Genomic DNA, 20,671 nt, shown 5'->3' with positions numbered 1-20,671 from the left:
TCCTTCACTACATATTTTACATTTTTATGTTTTGTCTGAAATATTTCATTCCTTGCTGATTCAAGATAAAAACATGACGTTCAAAATTATTATTATTATTTAAATATAAATGAGCTCGTTTGCAGAGACATAGTGTGTTTTAGTGAAAGTACTACTTTATTATTTAAAAAGTGTCTACTAAAACTTAATTTATTAACATTATATTATAATGTATAATGTTTATTTAAGCCAAACGCTTCATATTTATAATCCAAGTGCTTTTACGCCTAAAGTTTCACTTACATGGTATAAATTAAAATTAAAATATTATGACGTGAGATCTAAATAGTAGATAAGGCATATATATATATATATTGATACTTTAATAATCCTTAAGCTTGTTGAGACCTATCACAATTATTTTTTACGATTAAACAAAAATGTTGTATAATTTTGAATTTCTTGTACGTACAATTTTGAGGTATTATACATAATATACTATAAAATATTTATCATTATAAAATGTATAGATCCTTCATGTGAAATAACATTGTTTATTTATTTTTTGAATCATATAGAGAATTTAATATTAGAGGTATAATACATATATTCGATTATTATAAATTTTAATGTTTTACATCAAATATTTTTTAAATACTTATATCTTAAGATATTATTATTTACTCATTTTGTTAGATTAGAACTGGTAACTTCTATAACCTTGTCTTGTTTCTGACTAAACTGTTGAAAAAATCACACTTATCTTATACCTATAGCCAACTCAACAGTAATCATAAGCTAATGAGTAATGACTAATAGCATAATATTATAATAATATGTTACCTATCTTGGCTGGATTATATTAATTGGGGATGGGATAATGATTTTTAAAAACTAGATAAATGTTATATAACAAAAAGGTAATATATTTTTAAAATACCACCACCATAATAATACCTCATGAAAATAATTATTATTACGGCTATTTAGTTAAAGATCTTATTTATAGAAACCTAATAGGTATCATTTTATTTATTTTGTCCTATATTTTTTCATTAAACTCCATTAGAAAATGTTTAAGATAATCCATATACATCCATATACCTTTTAACTGTTATTATAACGACAGTTTATTTGTTTGATATAGTTACACATTATATTATTATAAACATTTTAATTTATGTAAAACCTTAGAGATTTTTTGAACATCTTATACATTATAATCATCAATGGTATAATTCTGATTTATAGTTTAGTGAGTAAAAAATACCAACAGTGAGGACTGAGGAGTCATCAACTATTTTCATAGTTAATCTGTATTAAAGGTCTTTATAGTTATTAATATACCTACAATGTATCATGATAAACATCAAAACATCACATTTTGAATTTAAACATACGTGTTTCGTAATAAACAAAAATATGTCTTGCCTGCTTGAAAGCTTGATATAAACATTGTGTTTTACAGTAACTACATAAAAAATAAAAATGCTGTTTTTATCTACCATATTTTAATTTGTTTTAAAATAAACTTATTCTTCGCTCGTGTATCAGAGCGATTTTCGTACATCACCCATGACCTTATAATGAAAATAAACTAAAATACTATTATATCTAAAACAGTACAGCATAGATTTTACTTAGATGATTATGTTTATGAGCTGCGGAATTTGAAAGTGCACACTTTAATCCTGATGTACCTTCATATAAACAATAAATTATAGTCAATAAACGCAATTTTGTTCAGAATTTTCGATTGGTGTTCTACATGGTTATCAATGTTATCATGTACAATAGTGTACTGAACAATAATTTTATTAACTTTCGTGGGTTATTGAATGTATGTACAACATAATAATGGTATAATTTATAAGGCATGTGGACTATCTGTGTACCCACCGACATTTGCCTCGGAGGCTCAATAGTGAGTCCAGTTTATAAAGACTATACATATACAACACCGATGAAGATATGTTAGGTTATATAGGTTAGGCTAAAAAGAAATATAATTATTATTTGATATTTATATCGTGAACTGTCTAAATTACATTAATGATTATTATATACTATATATAGGTACACACAGCTGCACTTTTGTATGACCAGTAATTTTGCTCAAGGCGTATGTATTTACCTATACATCGAGTTGACATAAAAAAAAATCCCTTTTGTTTTATTTCACCGCGTTCATCCATCCATCAATTTCCCTACTGCCATACAGCTGTCTGATTTCCATTATCGTTTTACATAAATTAAAAATGAAAAACTATATACCTTATTCCATGATAGAATCATGCTGTGGAGATGCATACAATATGTAACGTTTAATTTTTAAAATATATATGTATAAGCATATTCAGGAAGGTTCTACCTATATAATATAACTTGTTGCATTTATGATGTTCTATATCACGTTGGTATATGTACATATTTTTTAAGCGGTTATACACACACACACATATATATATGATTAAACGTTACATTCAAAAAATGACTAGAATTTCATTCGTAACATTTTATCAATTATTTTATTTTTTGTCATACACTTTGTACTGGTATTTGTATCAAACGCGAGCGATTGCGTGCATGCAAACGAATTGAAATATAATATAGTCGTGCAAGTCATTTCATTATTATGGTAATTATTGTTCTAAAATTTGTTGTTTGTTGATATGCAATTAGGACCGCTTTCTACTAATACGTGCAGTTTTTATCTCAAGTGCAATATAATTGCTTTAATTTTTTTGAATTCGTAACAATTTCGTGTGTTTTACGATACTCATTTTAACCTATTGATCATACCTTATCGACACATGCATGTCTGTTCAGAGTGGTTTGATCCCAAGTTATACTTAGCAGATGTGTTGGTTTTTTCTGTATTATTAACTATTAATGTGACGTATTTCGTTAAAAAATTGCCACCACATCTGGTAAATATTATCATGCTATACTTTCTGCACGACACATTTTTATTATTATTATGATGTGATATGTTTTCAAATTGTATATTATTATTATCATCACTCGGTAGTCAGAAATATTTGAATATTTCGAACTCTCGGCCCTTGGGTGTTCGTGATGAATTGTACACAATAAATAAGTTGGTTATAGTATTTTATTTTTTTAGTTTGTATCCCTTAAATACGTATCGGTAATGTTTACTTGTCCCTAAGTTATTAGTGATTATTCAATATTATATAGTAGGTACTCGTATAATACATGCATCATAATATTATATTCATTTTTAAAATATATTTACATATACATAAATATATATATATATATATATATATATATATATGCATATACATTTTTTTCTGATTATGTGATAGCTATGACGATACTAAATTCATAGAAGACCTTTCCGAAAGGTTAACTTAGGTTAGATATAATGAAAAATATTGTTTCCCACGTGTCTTGGACGATATATTCACACAAATACTATACTCGAAAACTAAACGTATGTTATCTTTGTTGTATGCGTCGCATATTTGTATGACTTTATATATACATATATATATTGGTTATCTTTGACTTGATAAATCACTTGTCTCTTTAAAATATTATTATTGAGCGTTTCTTTCGATTGATATTCAAAGAACACAAATTATGATTGGTTTCGTACACACAGATAAACCAAATTATTTTTAAATTCATTTTCTACGAAAAACATTCATCGAATTTCAAACACAATCCACTGTAAATATACTACTTTTCAGTTGAATACTCTTATATTGAACTGACTTTGAGCGAATAAATAGGTAGGTATTCTTTAAAAAAGTATACGAGTTTATATGGAAGGTAATAGGTATTATAATTATATTATTATTACATTTTTGAAATATATTATTATATAGATAGTCTTCGATAATTTATGAAATAATGATTAATTCCGTTTAACTTTGTTTGAAAATTATTTTTTCCCAATTAAAATTAAGTAACATAGGCATTAGATTATGTATAATGTATATAGATCTGCATAGATTCATACAAGACAAAATATTAAAATATTACATAGGTAGTACCTGCTAACATAGATTAGATATTTATTTATTCCTTGTATATAATATTTACAATAAAACAATACCTGTGTGTATAAGATTAGTTATTTGTACGTTTTTAACGAGTTAATGCATTCATGACCACCATGGAGACTACACAAATGCACAAGGCTGTTTTATCTACTTGGAATTGCGAGATTGAGAAATTTGTTGATGGTTATTATCCAACAGGTCACACAATTTAAGTGCGTTCTGCAGATATGCGATTTAGTCGCTTTATGAAGCAAAGATCATATCGTCCCATTATTGTTTAAGCCATTCCGTGTTTCACTTATATTTACGTCATAACGATATTATTATGTTCACCTATTCTGTTGTTAAGCTACCAATTCACTTGGTGTGAAGTCAATGTATAATATAATATATGTATATAAAATAGGGTACCTAAAGTTATTCAAGTTTTTCCTGTCTTTCATATTATGTATAATATGTGTCCGCTTTAATATATTATTATATTATGTACCTTGTGCATTCTTTCGTTGTGTTATTAATAGTCATGGATTCCATTTCGTGTAACAAATGAATTGTAAATCCGACAATAATATAGAAGGATTAAAGAAATGATGCATCGGGGGGTCGTTTATCGGGCATGTTTTTGAACGTCTATTGTTATGATGAGTTGTTATTAACGTAATATAGAGGGAAAATAAAGTATAATCATATACATACATAAATGTGTAGGCATATTTATAAAGGTAGACATGTTTGATGTAATACCGATCATCAATATGTCAACCATAATATAGGTACTTAGGAAAACTTCTAAATTTGTTAATTTTGAATATTTTATATTGCCATTTGTTTATGTTTGGGTTTTCTCCCTTCAGAAAACACTTTTTAAATTTTTAAAAATTGTCTTAACGTTTTTATCCTTAGTGCAGGTCCATCATTCTTTGGATTATTCCTAATAAATATTTTTTTTTACTTCAAATTTTAATGTTTTGAAAAAACGATATAATTTACAACTCTTCAGTTGTGAGCAACCGAATACTTTGAAAATTTAATTTTTTGGTACGATGATTTTTCATTAATAAAAACGTAAAATATTAAAACTTAAAATTTCATACAAATATTATGGGACAGGTAATTATTCTACGCCTAGCTGTATATTTTTGAATAAAAAGTGCAGAATTATCAAAGATTAGATTTAGAAACATCTATTATACTTAAATCATAATCAGAACATGATAAAGTTGTTATTGGGGCTGGATCCGGAATCTATTTTTTTACAAGCTTTTTATTATGATAGGTAACGTGATTATATTATAATAATAGAAATAGTGTAAGAACAAAACTATATAACCATGATTTAACAATTAATGCATTAAATCGCGTGTAAACTGTACAAGTATGACACAATATGATGTAGATACAATTTTAAAACCACTAACCATGTTTTTTTCCCGACATTTTTGTCAGCAAAATGTTGAAATGGAAAAATAATTCAAGGTCGGATGTTCAAATTAAAATCATTAACTTTCTATAAAATAACTACAATTTGATATTATTAATTAATATATTATATTTTATTATGTTATAAACAATTTTTAATGTGTTCATATTCATAATAAGTATATAGTAAAAATATTGTATGTGTATGGGGGGGCGGCTTGTTTTATATTTTGTTAGACTTAATCCCTCGACGATACGAGAATATTTGCCTATATATATATATATATATATTACATTAAACAGACGTTAAGCCTCATGAGTTATCGTTATGAATAATATTCATTGAAGTATTCAACACTAGTATTTCCATAAATATTATTCAAAGACAAATAAGTGTAATACAGATTGTAAATTTTCTAACGAAAAAAAAAAAGAGAGACAAATAGGTAACGTAATCGAAATCTGTGAACAACAATCTATGTCCATGTCATGGTTCAAAATCGATGCGCGATTGAGATCTTGAGTCCTTGAACTTGGTCTGTTTCTTACAAAAATATAATATTATATAAGTACTGGTTTTTGTAAAATTTGGGTGTCTGTTTGAATAAAGATGGGTACCGTGTAATGTATTGTACCATTTGTACCTGCGGTGTGTAAATTGCCTCTGGCCGTGGCATCGGATAGACGAAAAAGGTTTTGGGTCAACGACGCACCGCTTCTTCTGATGGGTTATAGTGTTGCACTACCGACGTATAGCCCACATTATGTATAATTACCCTTGTAAACACGTAATGGAATAATTATTACCGTCGGCTGAAAACATGTATTCATCCCATGTGAAGACACACAGACCTATATGACTATATAATATACTTATAGATACACCATACACCTACTTATTTGTCTGTCGAGGGTTTCTTTTTCTTTTTTTTTTTCATCTCAAACGCCTCTCGACATCATGATGACCGAGAGCAAGCGCGCGCGTATTGAAAAAAATTAAATCATCTCGTCAGATTTGGAGTAGAAATCGGTTTTAAACTCTATACTTAAGTTATTATCGCTTGACGCGCTGTCAGTTTGTTATTTTTGTTATACAAAACACATAATTGTTATCATTATAACGTTTTAACCAATATTATTTTAATATACTTAATAGTCAATACTGGTAGTCATGCACGTGTATATTATATTGTACACATTTGAATAATGGAATAAAATCTGTTAGTCTCTAAACCATTTTAGTTGTAATAGGTACTGCCGGTAGTCGGTACGTGGTGACAGACTGATGATAAATAGAGAGGCGTATTCCGATATAACCGTTTCTATCACATATCTGTCTGGTCGATTTCTTTTTTTTTTTTGCCAGTTCCGGAATAGAAGCTGGAATTTTTTCTAAATTTAGCAACAATAAGCATTGTATATGAGATTAGCAAAAATAAATTCTTCAAGATCTCTATTTACCTAGTGAAAACTATGACGTATTAAACAATAACTTAATAGGAAATATTTTTTCCCTGGCAATATATTACTATTAAAGACAATAATTATAACGAATTGGTAAATCTATAAAATATTTATATTCAGGAATGATATGTTTGCACCAGTACTTTTTATTGTTTACAATTATTGAATTCAATACCGTTTTAACTAACCTAACCTTTAAAATAGTACTTACAACATAGCTTTCAATTTTATACAAACTCATTAGCACACCCTGTTAAATTAATTCAAACATAATATATTATATTATAATATTGCTAACAAAAAGAATTCTCGTTTTAGTCAAGAACATAACGTTCCAATAACATAATATACTAAACTGTAACATCAAGAGCTTTAATAATTTAAAAAATATAGGTATTCGATACATTATATATTGGCTGATTTTCATTCTTTATATTTAAATAATAGTTGCTGTATCAAAAGTACCATAGATGATAGCTGATGTAGTAGAATAAACTGCGGAGAAAATTATTTCTTGATTGTATGGTTTTTTATATTATTGTATATAGCGGTAGGTTAGGTACGTCGTGTTATTATTCAATTTATCTAGTTCTCATGAATTCGGTTGATGTATGCCGGTAATTCGACAACCGTATAAACGGATGACAATAAAAAGTATTTCCGCGCCTTGCATAGCAAATCCACGGGGCATTCGGAACAAAAAAAAATTGAATGTTTTTCTCTCGTCTTCATTGTAATGTAAATAATAATAAAGAAAAAACGGTTTTATATCTATCATATTTTTCGGCAGCGTTCAAATCTCATATTATCTAGACAATACTATGAGGAAGAAAAATAACAGTTTAATTATACATTGAAAGAGCCGTTCTGAACGCGTGCTTCTATTATTGTAACCTTCTGCTGGAACACCTGGCAAAGGATTACAATGTGAGAACCGGAGTAAAAAAAAACGTGTTTCGTTTTCACGTGTTTTTATAAGCACTATACCTATGAATTGGAATATCGTCGAACCATTGAATTATTATGAAATATGACCTATGCATGTTGAACAATAGAACTTTCTATATAATATAGAAATCAAATTAACGTAAAAATATCGTTTTTGGTGACATTTTTTTTCGTAATTTGGACGTACGGTTACATATGAATAGTCTGAACTTGATTAAAGTCCTATGTTATTATATTATGATTCCATTGAAATTATTATTTTAAATTGTTGGACATCTAAATCGATTACAATCAATAGTTTTCTAACAAATCAATTGGTTTTTTTTTAAATTTTAAATCATTTCATGCAATTTCCCTATTTTTAAACATTATATTCAATTAACATAGTATACTTTTTTTTTATTATTATTGTTCATTGTATCTCTTTATTATTATTTTTTTTTTTATCTATTATAGGTATATGTGCAGAAACAAATAAGCAAATATAAAAAAACAGTTAGATATTTCTGCCTGTTTGACCCGTCAAGTACAGTCGTGATATATACATTTCAAATTTGCATAGATATTTATTATAAATAATATGCATAAATATTGAAGTGTGGTGTTTTGAATACAAATTGTTTGTTAAGATTTTTGTAGTGTTAAAATTGTTAGCATATTTTTACTTTTACGCTCCTTATGAAATATCTCCTCATCCTAATATAGATTAAGGTTATTGGGTTAGTCTTTATTAGAAAAGTGTATTCTTATAACATAAAAAAATAATAATTCTATCTCAATAAATATTTAAGTCCTACCCTCAATAATATTATGATGAATATAAATATTATTCATATTACAAAATGTTCTCCGGTATAAACTGCATTATAATTAACAAATTTCCGAAGTTTAAACTTGATTATAATAATAATTGCATTAATTTCGCTATAATGATGTTCTTTTCTTATGTTTATATACCTTTTTTTTAAAGACTTATTCTTTTATGTATCATGTTTTTATTTTAACACTAAACTCTCGTTGTATAACATATAGTATGTATGAAAACAAATTATATTTTTCACTATTTTTATTGTCATAGTTTTTTAAGTTTTCGCGTTTTTGTATGCCAGAATATAGGAAAATTTTTAATTTAATATTTCAAGTTAGAATATTTCTTTGAGAAGTTCATCATGTATACAATTTGAATTTCCAACGACTATTAATTATTATTAATTATCTATCTAATTATCCACTCGTTAAACTATAAGTATTTTAAGTTTAAATGAGATGAGTGAAGTGGAATAGAAGTAAGTAAGTACTTTGCAAAATGTTGGCATTGAACTCAGCTTAAATACTTATTCAACTGCCTTATTCTAAAAAAAAAAAAAAAAAAAAAAAAAACTAATCAACCAGGTACTTATTCGGAATTCGAATTTTAACATCAAATTTATAGGGAAAATATTCTGCTGCTGCATAATACAAAAATAAGACTATCTCTGTCAGTCAAAAAACTTAAAATGTTGACGTTAATTTTTAATATACCTCACACATGTACCTTACAATACTGTCATTATTATTTTATTATAAATTGGAATTTTATTTCATTAATAAAATATTATTATTATTATACTCGTATCTAGATCTCCCAGCCCCAGGCTATGATGTCTATAGAATAGACAATAAAATATTTAAATATGTACCTAACAAACTGACACTTTTTGCATTTTTAGAAGAGATAAAAATAATATGCAATCTAAAAGTGATTTTGGTCTCGTTTTACAAAGTAATTTAAGAATATAATATTTAATTGCGCTAATCAACAAATATCATGAATTGATGATTTTAGTTTTGGATTTTTCACATCACTAATAAAGGTACATAATATTATAGTATAAATTCAATTATTACTGGTCGACTAGATCGTCACGATTTTATAAATGTTTGCGAAACAAATTATTTATGATCAAAATATCTTGATGAAATATTTGGCTTAATGACAATGCTTTGTTATTGCGTACCATCAGAAAACATAGACATTATTAATATATCGTTTATTACTCAAACGTCACGAACATGTAACTGTAACAACTATAATAGCTTAAAAGTATATTATTTAATATTTAATCACATTGTATAAGCATAAAAAAATCACCAATGTCTAATATAATATTCATCCGTAACCAAAAAAATGCGATGAGCTCAATAAAAAACTATACAAATACATTTTGTACTTCGGTGATTTTTTATTAAATTATTTAACGACAATAGTTGTATTTATAATATATTGATAAATGTATACATTTTGCATTTATACAATTATGATTAATATATGGCATATATACCTATATCATATATGACTGCTAAACATGATACATCTAGGCAGAAATATGTGTCAGAATTAATTTTACTATTCAAGTATTACGAAAAACTGTTTAAAAAAAAAAAAAAACTTTATCATTGCAGTCTTTTCTAGGTTTTTGTGAGTTAATCAACTTGACTCATATGTGACTAATTATTCTGCATAAACGTCAAATAATTAAATTAGAGCGACGTCGTTCAGCGAAACTGTTCTTACCTCTGTATATTTTATTATGTTATATTGCTATGCATCACAATGCTTGTATTATTTATTACACTATAGACAGTTCTAATATTTTTTTTTAGCCTTACGTCATTATATTAATTATTCATAGGATACAACTAAAATACCACTGTTATTCTAACTATTTAGTTGTAGAAGAGTTGCTATTCATACCATTTTTGATGTTAGTATTTTCTCATCCAATAATTTTAAAAAGCCTACTGAAGAAAAACAGAATACAGATTTACTGTCAAGTACCTATCCATTATGTTTGAAACAATTGACATGTATAATACTCGTATTTGTATACAATGAGTAATAATAAGTAGTATTTCGAAAGTTAATTGTTTTTTATATTTCATTCCTTCAATATTTTAGGAAAAATTATGATTAAATCGGGGTAAATTTAGAATAATATCAATGGTATATTTATTCAACTAACTTTATCCAATATTCGTATCGTCAAATGTTAATATTAGATGACGTACCTATCTATAAAATACTGAAAAATATAGTGATTAAAAAATATATATATTTTTTTAATAACGTAATATAGTACCTGATTAATGTAAAAAGTAATTTACCAAACATTTGCTAATGTAACCTTCCTATACACTCTTATAAAAAAAGTACCTATAGTTTTTTATAGTTTTCTTTTAAAAATATCTTTATACTACTTGTATGTACACAAATTTTAATCAAGTTCATCATATTGATTATTCAATATTTTTTATCTGATAGATAGATGTATGAAACCTTTTATTCTGTGTTAACTGTAAAGGCTTGAAAAATTCAAACGATACCACCAATTGAGATTACTTGGCAATAATGTCTATTATTTAATATTTAATAACGAATGTCGTATTTAAAGAATATAAAATATAAAAAACTTTGACATTTTCAGCTTGGAATTGGTTTAAATTAAATTAAATTAATTTTTTTTCCTACTTAGTGTTAAAAAATTATTATAACTTTTTCTGATTATATTCTATATATTGTTACAGAACAGCAGACTTTGTTATGATGGCTTCCAACGAGTTAACCGCACGATTTGATCCGTACCAGGAGATGGAAAATTATTTAGAAAAAGTTGCTGTAAGTTTGATTTAATGATACTTTTTTATCTTGCTTAATATGTTTTAATTTAAATTTTAGTTGGTACATTTTTACATTTTTCAATTGTTTTATTAAGCATAAAACATTTATAATATACGACGTATGACATGTGTAGATTACCTACCTAGTTAGAGTTAAAACTATTAATATTTATTATATTCAACAATAATTGTCCCATGTGTTACATAAGGCATTCCTATATCACTAAATGCTAAATAATGTTACATATTATTATATTATACCATGTGTTTTCCGCCATTTGTGTTTTTTTTTTATGTACTGGAGTGATCACTGTAGTACATACGTATAATGGTACTTCCACCGCAGTTCTCACTACGACCAAAACTACTAATGTTGTGTGGGGACACATATTATTAATTTTATCTGCGTGTTACTAGTTAGTGTTTTTTTTTAGCTACGAACTGTAACACAAGAATGAAAGATTATTATCCTCATAATTTTTTATTTCATTATGATCAGACTTACAATTTCGTATTTCCGCGTGAAGTTAAACGAAAGCTTTTTTAGACATATCTATAATAACAAACATTGTTGTGACATACACTTGCAGTTTTTTCGGGATACTTACGTTCTACACCATTCCTTTTCAAAAATAACCTTGAAATACATATACATATTATTTAATATCACGTATTGTAGGTACGTGTAATGAGTAGTGACACATAAGATATAGACAATTAGAATACCTAATCGTGAATATGTAAAAATGGTAATTATATTCAAATTACATGAAGCTAGGTATATTTTATAAACATAGGTGTAATATTATAATATATTTATACTTGTGACTCACGTATAATAATATAGAATTCCATGAATTTTATATCATTTATGTAAGTGGTTGTCAGTTGTTGATATTTAACATGTTGAAAACTATATTTTAGATGGATCAGTGATGGAAGGAGAAATTTCGTATTGGTTTTATAAATTACAATTAGATACGTAATTATTTACATATTTGTTTTTTCCACTTTACTAAACTTCAAAAGTGCATTCATGCAGAACGTCTATACATCACTCGCAGATTGTATTTTATATTTAAATTTTATAATTAATAGTTTTCGAGAAAATATAGAAATATACGTCTCTAAGCTAATATTTATTTATTTTTTATATACGGACAAGTTTTAATCGGTCCATGATTAATTCTTGCATGGTTAGATTGTTTATTTATTTTGAATATAATAATTTATTATTTCATTTAAATATTACCATTTTTACATCGCTCGCTTATAAATTTATAATATTTTTAATATTTATGGAAAAAGTTTATCTTAATACTTTTAAACCTATATACCTGTAAAATGTCCATTTAAATGGAAAAGGTTAAGTAATAATTGGTTAACAATAAATCAAAATAAGAAACTTGCATTTCATAATATTTATTATTATTTAACTTAAATCTTCTGTAATAAAAATATCGCAATTAAATATAAGCATATGTCAGTGTGGTGGCCAACTGTGTATATACAAGGCGTAACATATAAAATGTATTGTTTACGAAAGTGTTGTGGTGTTGTGGAATTGTTAGGAATTTCAAAATAATTTAAATCAATGACTTCATGTTCCATAACATAAAAACTTTTAAACTTTGAATCATATATTATATAAGAAAATCGATGTATTGTCTTTATAAATAATAAATTACTTTAAAATAATAAAATATTTATAAGACTTTTTTGACGAGTAACATAATACTTCGGTCGTGAACACTTAATTGTATCTAATGAATAATTTAACTATTTTGTTAATCGGAAAATCTTCGTTCAGTCTATGTTGGTATGTTTCACTAGCGTGTTGATTATTTTTTTTTGTACGAGTTTAGTGTTTTAATATAAATAACATATAATATGTGTAAAACCATCGTCGTGTGTCGATGGAAACCGTTTTAAAATAATAAAATAATGTATTCCGGATTAAAACAATGTATTCGTGAGATATCTTGTTTATACAAATTCCGAGTACAACTTTTTTTCACTATTTACTCGGGCATATTTTATTAAAATCGTCTCGTGAAAAATATACAGGTATACAATATATATATATATATATGTACCGATGTGTCTAGAGCAGATTAATGTTATTACTTAATATATGCAGTAAAAAAAACATCCAATCCCATTAGCCATTAGTTTAAACATATCGACATGTGGTTTGGCCGTATGACGTTAGTGAGAATCGTTTTATAAACTATCTTTAAAATTTATTTGTTAATAATTTATTATTATGTTATTATTAGTACTCTAAATATAATCGAATTCACCACAAAATAATTATAGTGATGTATTGTTCTATTTTCGATTTGAATAATCGTATAGTACCGCACTTCGTTAACTTTACATAATTTCAATATCCAATTTATTTTCTCTGCACTGATGAATTTTAGCTTATGCATAGAATTTGTGTTATTTCATTTGTTTAGTGAAAATATGAAAATATTTATTTTGGAACAACGATTTGTCAAAGGTTTTAAATCGTTTAATGCATTTCGATTATAAACTAAAAATATTGTAAGAAAAAAAAAGGTTATGTTTTTAAAGTGAAATCGTAAGACAATTAATACCTATAACGCACTTGTACCTAAATTCGTGTTCAAAATCTTTGTACTTATTTATTATTCACAAACCGGATTTAGTACAAAAACAATTTGGATCACAAGATTTTCGGTTCACAGCGGCACTTCATTTCTTGTTTTTAAATGTTTATCGAAATATAGTTTTCAAATTCATTTCCAGGAATATTTAATAAAAATTACATACCAAAAAAAATCGTTTATTTTACACCATAATATAATAATATATTATTAATTAATATTTACAGACTTTTGGGACATGTGGCAAATATTTATTTTGTATGTATTATAAAATGTTTTCAATGTTTTTACCATCACGAAACGTATTCATGAATCTATAAGTATATCATCTACTTCAGAATATGATCGGTCGATCGGAAGGTTAAACATTTTGATCTTCATCATCAGTATAGCTTCAATAAATTGAACATAGAATTATTTGGCATATAACTTCATTTCAAAATTTTAGATTAATTCGTAAATAAATTTTAGGATTCAAAACCGACTTCTCGAAAACATATCTATTTTATTTTTATCCATTATAGACATTTTGGTAAGATATCTGAAAACATATTTTAATTTATGAAGAATTTAATTTAGATCGATCATCTCAGTTTCCATAATGTTGACTCTAATCTACACCTTTTTTTTTGTAATTAAACAATCTATACATATTTTGTTCAATAACTTATTGTCAATGAGCTCAAGTAATAATGAAAGTAGAATGTTTTACAGAAAAACTAGATATGAGAATCCACCCACTGACGACATTCCTGGATTAAGGTTAGAGGGATAAGTTAGAAGAGTATGTAACGATACAATTTTCTTTTTAATTTTGTGGTTGGGTTACCCGTAAATTGAATTTTTAAATTTTTAAATGTAGTGACTATACGCAGATTCGAAAAAAACTAAAATAATGTGATGATCCATATTAATTTTAAAGTAAACTTAATTGGTAACAATAATATATTTTCAGATTTCTTATCCGTTTATCATATTACCATTTAAGTCGGTACGTTTGACGAAAAATATAGCTTTAAGTGAAAATATTACTCGTTGACTACATATTTTTGGCATGTGCGTGTGTACGATTATAGGAGCTAAGGCGGTCTGTTTTTCATTACATTCTAGTATTTCACACAAATTAATGATAATATATTCCTGAATGAACAAAATGCACGCGAGCACTTAGAAAATTGCCTATATTTAACTTCTAAAAACTGTCGGTTTCGAATCTCCTTAATGTTTTTTGTGTAAAATAAATTTTAATGTTATTACTTATAAGAATCAAGTTATCGATTTTGGTACGCGATAAAGAAAAAATATAATCAACTTCTGCTCAATCGATTTTCGTTTAAAAATTAAAATTACAAACAGAACATTTTTTGATGTGATAAGCTAGTAGATATACCTACCATCTAAACTCTAAACCCACCCTTGTTAGTTGTCACATACATACAGATTCCATATGGTACATTATAATATCACACGTATCAAACACAATAATATAATCATAAAATCGAACACATAATACGTCCATTGGATATTGTTCGATTGATATGATTGATTTAAGTACGTTATTAGATGGTAATAAATTATGCATGCACTCGAAGTCCTTGAAAATACAATGTGATACTTAAGTATTTTAATGATATAATTGAACAAATAGTTAAGAAACACATAATAAAACGAAATAATAAAAATAAATATCATAATATCAGATCTTTATTTAATATATTATAGTTGTACTACTCATACTTTAAATCATATAATAGGTACGCATAGCTATAATAATAATAGATGTAGATTTATCATCCCGCGTTGACTGTTATAATTTATTTCGTTTTCCCTAAGTTTCCTTTGATATGACTATCAATTGATGTGCATATTTTTTTGTCGCAATACAATAGCGATTTTGTAATCCGACATGCAATTTAAGTACATTATATGCTATACATTTCTAAATAAATTATACATCGAATGGGAAGTTTAAAGATGGGTACTTAAAAGGGATTCTCTAAACTCCAAATTTCACAATGTTAGATTTAGTGATAGATTAATTATTTGTAAAATTTTCCTGAAAACAGGAATTGATAAATATTAGTTAATACATTAGTTTTGATGATGCATGATAATTTTATAATATTTGATGAAAATAATATTATATATAATACTTTTCTTTATACATTTTTTTTTTTTTTTTTTTTTTTGTAATTCATGTACGTACTTAAAATATTTGTAATTTATTAAAAACGATACTTAACATAAAAACTCCATATCCGTTACATTGAAATCTGTAATTATGGATTGTTAATATTTCTGGATTTAAATTGAAAACAAATGGTTTCACAATATTTAAAACAAATTAAATGAAACTCGTTTCGCAATTAATTTTAATAGAAATTGAAAACATGTAGGTATTTAATAAAGTGATGTTGCTAATTGCATATAAAAATAATACGTGTACCTATCCATTATAATATAGAATAAGTAAGTATTGATAATTTACGAAGGTTATTATTTATAAAAAAAAATTATTTTATAATTATTATACATTATAATATTTAACATAAATTAGTTAAATCTAAATTTGTAATTTAATGACATTTTTAAGCTGAATATTTTTGCACACATTATAATAATCGTAATATTATTTTGAGTTTTTGTACCACAATATTTCATTATTAATAGTTATATTAATAATAATTATCCCACATAATTTTATGATATTTAAAATTGTATGATAATTGTATAATTTGCGAAACTGTTATGTATTTCATGTCCAAAACGAAGGCTTACAATTTCCGTCAAAGGTTTATTTTACTGTGAATAGGAATTATATTTCCCAAGCAAACTAATTTTTCGTCATCATCAGCATCACGGCTATCGGCCTATCGCTATTATTACCCATATAGTATATTTTCTAAAATATAGCAATGCGTATTATTATTATTATTATTATTTTACGTAGATCGTGTACTACTTAATTCGTACCAACCCACCGAAATCTGTATTCCATTCACACATTCTATCAAAGATGACGGCATATTATGATTATTATTACTGTTATTATTATTATGGCGGTGTGGTTAGGATACAATTTCTTCTATAGTGCCTATGTCTATATTTTGGCGTGGTGGCGGTCGTACCTCGGTAGCCGAAATCTGGCGATCGTGGGCATGTCACGACGGTGGTTAAATAAAAAATATAAAAAGAACAAACAACCGGTAAATATGTCAATTCGCGCAACCGCCGCCGTATGACGTTCGGCGCAGACAAGGCCGGACTTATGCTCACTATGCGTGTATATATGTTTCTGGTATCTACCTCCATGCTGGACGCACGTAGGCCTCGCCGTGTAACCAGCATATATATATACCTGTACGAACGCCAACTCTTACCGATATGGTCATACGACTTCCCACTGCGAAACGATAATAATATAATATATAGGACCGTGGCAGTAGTTACCAAACATGCTCGACAATCGTATCACAATATATATACTATAGGTACCTAACCTAACCAATATAAGAAGTATACCTATATGTTTATTATATACTCTGTCCGTTATCATTTTTAACGATTTGACGTTTATTAGAAGGTCCCTATAGAATACATGTGTACATATACTTACGAACTTCCTAGACCGTCGTCGCCGTCACTCGTTTCGGACGGTGAACGGGTACGGTGAACTGGAACAGACCAGGCGTGACTAGTTTTGAGAACTCCTGAACGCGTTGCGTCTGATTAGAATAATAATAATAATAATAATAATATGTCATATACAACTTGGGACTTTAGACGACACTCGTGATTTGACCTGCACACTAGTGTGTCTGTGTTGTGAGTTCATAGATTATTTTAAGGAAAAATATAATATTGATTAATCTTACTTGTTACATATTATTTAAAATTCTATCTTCCGTTCTATAGGAAGAGCTTGATGAAGTATTCAACCAGCTATCCAAGAAATCTGCACAACCTCCCGGCAAACTATCGAAAAACTGGCCGCCAAACCGCAACAACAATGACGAAAATAAAGACGATTGTTGCAGCACAGAAAATGGTGACTACTTGACGGACGACTTTGGTGGTCGGTTCGATGACGTTATACTAGAATTGCAATTGCCGGAACGGATTGTATGCCAGGCATGTGCTGAAGGAATAGGTCAGTGTGCTTTTGAATAAATAATCTTTTTTTTGTGTATATATATATATAGTTATTTAGTACTTAAATATAACCATTTGATTTACGAGTTCGCAATCAGACTTAAAGTAATCACTGACCAGATGGTTATAACTTATAACTTAGAATAATAAAGTAATTAATCCAAATGTGGATTCGTATTTATTTTCATATATGGCTATTGGCTACGTATAGATTAAAATTCATACAGCGTCACTTTTTTCGTGAACTTTTATTGCGCAGTATATAGTGTCATCTTAAAAGTATTTACATGCGTATTATTGTTGTATAATATATTATTGTAAGAGTATATGTTAAAGAATTTACCGTTTTTGTAAAACATTATTCTGGCGATAAATTGTGGGTAGATAAGTATGTTATAGGTATACTATGTGTCTGCGAAAGCAGTTGTTGCGCATGCTTAAATTACAAAGGTTAAAAATATAGGGATAGGTCATAGGAAATAGGAATTTATGATCTAACAGTATAGTTTTATATCCTGCAAACAAAATTTAAAAATTATATGTAGAGGGCACTAAATACTGAGTAATAGTTTAGGTATAATGATCCAAGTCATGGAGTCAACCCTATTTTTTTTGGGAGGGAGTACAGAAAAGGTATAGTAGGTGTAGGTATAGTGGTATTATGTGCACATGTGCGCTTATCTAAGACCATAAGTATTATCGTTTCTGAACTTTATTGGTTTTATAAATGATTTTATAGTTATATGGTTTTATTCAAACAGCTTGGTATACTTATTCATATACCTAATATAGTGGCTAAGTGTACAATATTAATATTTTATGTATATTTCAGGCGAAAAAGTGTATTTCGGTGATAATTACAACAGTGGTGTTTTTTCAGACAACATGCGTTACCGCCTGTCGCCAACTAAACGAAAACGGTGTCGTTCACGATCTTTGGATCAAAGTAACTTACAATTGCCAGGATGTTATGAAGACAAGTCAGCTGTGCTGCTCAAAGTCAAGGTACTCAACACCACTCCACCTGCGCCCGTCCGCCGGTCGTCTATTAACCGATTTCAAACGATCATCGCACAACAGAAACAGGTATTCTGCAGCACCCATATGGTATAATATTAGGTATTCTATAGATGTCATGACTTCATGCGGTGTCTCGTACCCAAGTATTGTCCTGCTCGTGAATTTTTTTATTCATAAAATGTTATGACTATGAATACATAATTTTTACAACACCGTAATTATAAAACAACGTACTGTACGATGTCCCAACAGTTTGAACGGCAAGACAGCGACGGAGGTCCCCACCTAGAAGTGGCCACGCAGACGTCGCCGACTTGCAGTAGATCTTCGAGCTTCACGTGGTTCTCTGATCGTTCGGACACGGGTAACTGTTCTTCAGCCGAAGAAGAAGCCGTGACACCGTGTAGTTCAACCGACGATTCGGTGACCGACCATCACATCAGTTGCGGATCTTCGACCGAGTCATCCGTCACCCCCCCTGGACGGTCCGACGAACCTGAGTCTGGCATTGGAACTGCATCGCCACCACACCACCGGTATTCGAAGTGTGAGTATTTTTAGCAAAAAGTTGCAACAATATTACCGTACCTATGTTAGTAAACGTTGTCGATACTCTTTCGCTATAAACATTAAAATACCATCTTGTAAAAAAAAAATATCAACCGTATGAATATCGTATTGAAAACCGTACGTGATTCGGTAAAACCGATGTGTGTTAAAAGCAGAATCGTCGTTAAACCTCGTTCATTTTCCGAAAGATTTTATAATATCATGACGTGCTCCTTTGTAGCAGTAAATTTCCTAAAAAATCAACATCGTAATAGCATTCGTTCATCAGACTTGTTTTTCACATTAATTTGTTTTACTGCTTGTTGAACATTTATGTCGTATATATATTTTTCATTCAACGATTTTTATATTTGGATAAACGCTATAAATAACTCTAACCTAGTAGGTCAGCTATGTTTTTCTGTGGTTGGCAATGTTTATATTTATTATTTTCCTGCCGTTGAGTTTGTTGTTCCAGAGGAAATTCGTGTGCCTACATAATATTTAAATATTGAAAACAACTAATTTTAAAAACTATTTCGATATCAAAGTGTAGTTTATTTTTATTTCGTAGACCTACAGGACTACACATTGGACATAATTTATGGGATTTCAACAATAAATTTCAAATATCTGTTCACCGAAATATTTATTTCATTTTATAAGAATTCAAAATCTCATTTTCTAAGCTTTTTAATAATTGTATAATATATTATTCAATTTACAAAAAATAAACCTTTTTTTTCTTTTTAATATAATAATTGGTTCTGTAATTTAATAGGCTTTAATATTTTAATGCGAGGATACTTGTATGAA

At 27.7% G+C, this 20,671-nt stretch overlaps 1 protein-coding gene across 3 annotated transcripts in view; it reads left to right on the top strand.

Moving 5' to 3' along the window:
• Positions 1-20,671, top strand: part of cv-c (RhoGTPase activating protein) — a 119,365-nt gene that overhangs the window by 17,825 nt on the left and 80,869 nt on the right. For 2 of the 3 annotated variants that reach the window (XM_089227669.1, XM_089227668.1), the window contains 4 exons: positions 11,409-11,499; positions 18,050-18,284; positions 19,119-19,372; positions 19,559-19,853. In XM_089227669.1, coding sequence (XP_089083795.1) covers positions 11,425-11,499; positions 18,050-18,284; positions 19,119-19,372; positions 19,559-19,853 — 859 coding nt within the window. In that variant the 5' untranslated portion in view covers positions 11,409-11,424. The remainder of the gene's footprint in view (positions 1-11,408; positions 11,500-18,049; positions 18,285-19,118; positions 19,373-19,558; positions 19,854-20,671) is intronic. The other variant, XM_089227670.1, reaches the window with a different exon arrangement.

Source organism: Diuraphis noxia, unplaced genomic scaffold (assembly GCF_037042655.1).
Source record: "Diuraphis noxia isolate RWA-SAM2 unplaced genomic scaffold, SU_Dnox_SAM2 contig0004, whole genome shotgun sequence".
NCBI classification, from domain to species: Eukaryota; Metazoa; Arthropoda; class Insecta; order Hemiptera; family Aphididae; genus Diuraphis; species Diuraphis noxia.
The sequence above is the reverse complement of the archived record's forward strand: the minus strand, read 5'-3'. Positions and strand labels throughout refer to the sequence as shown.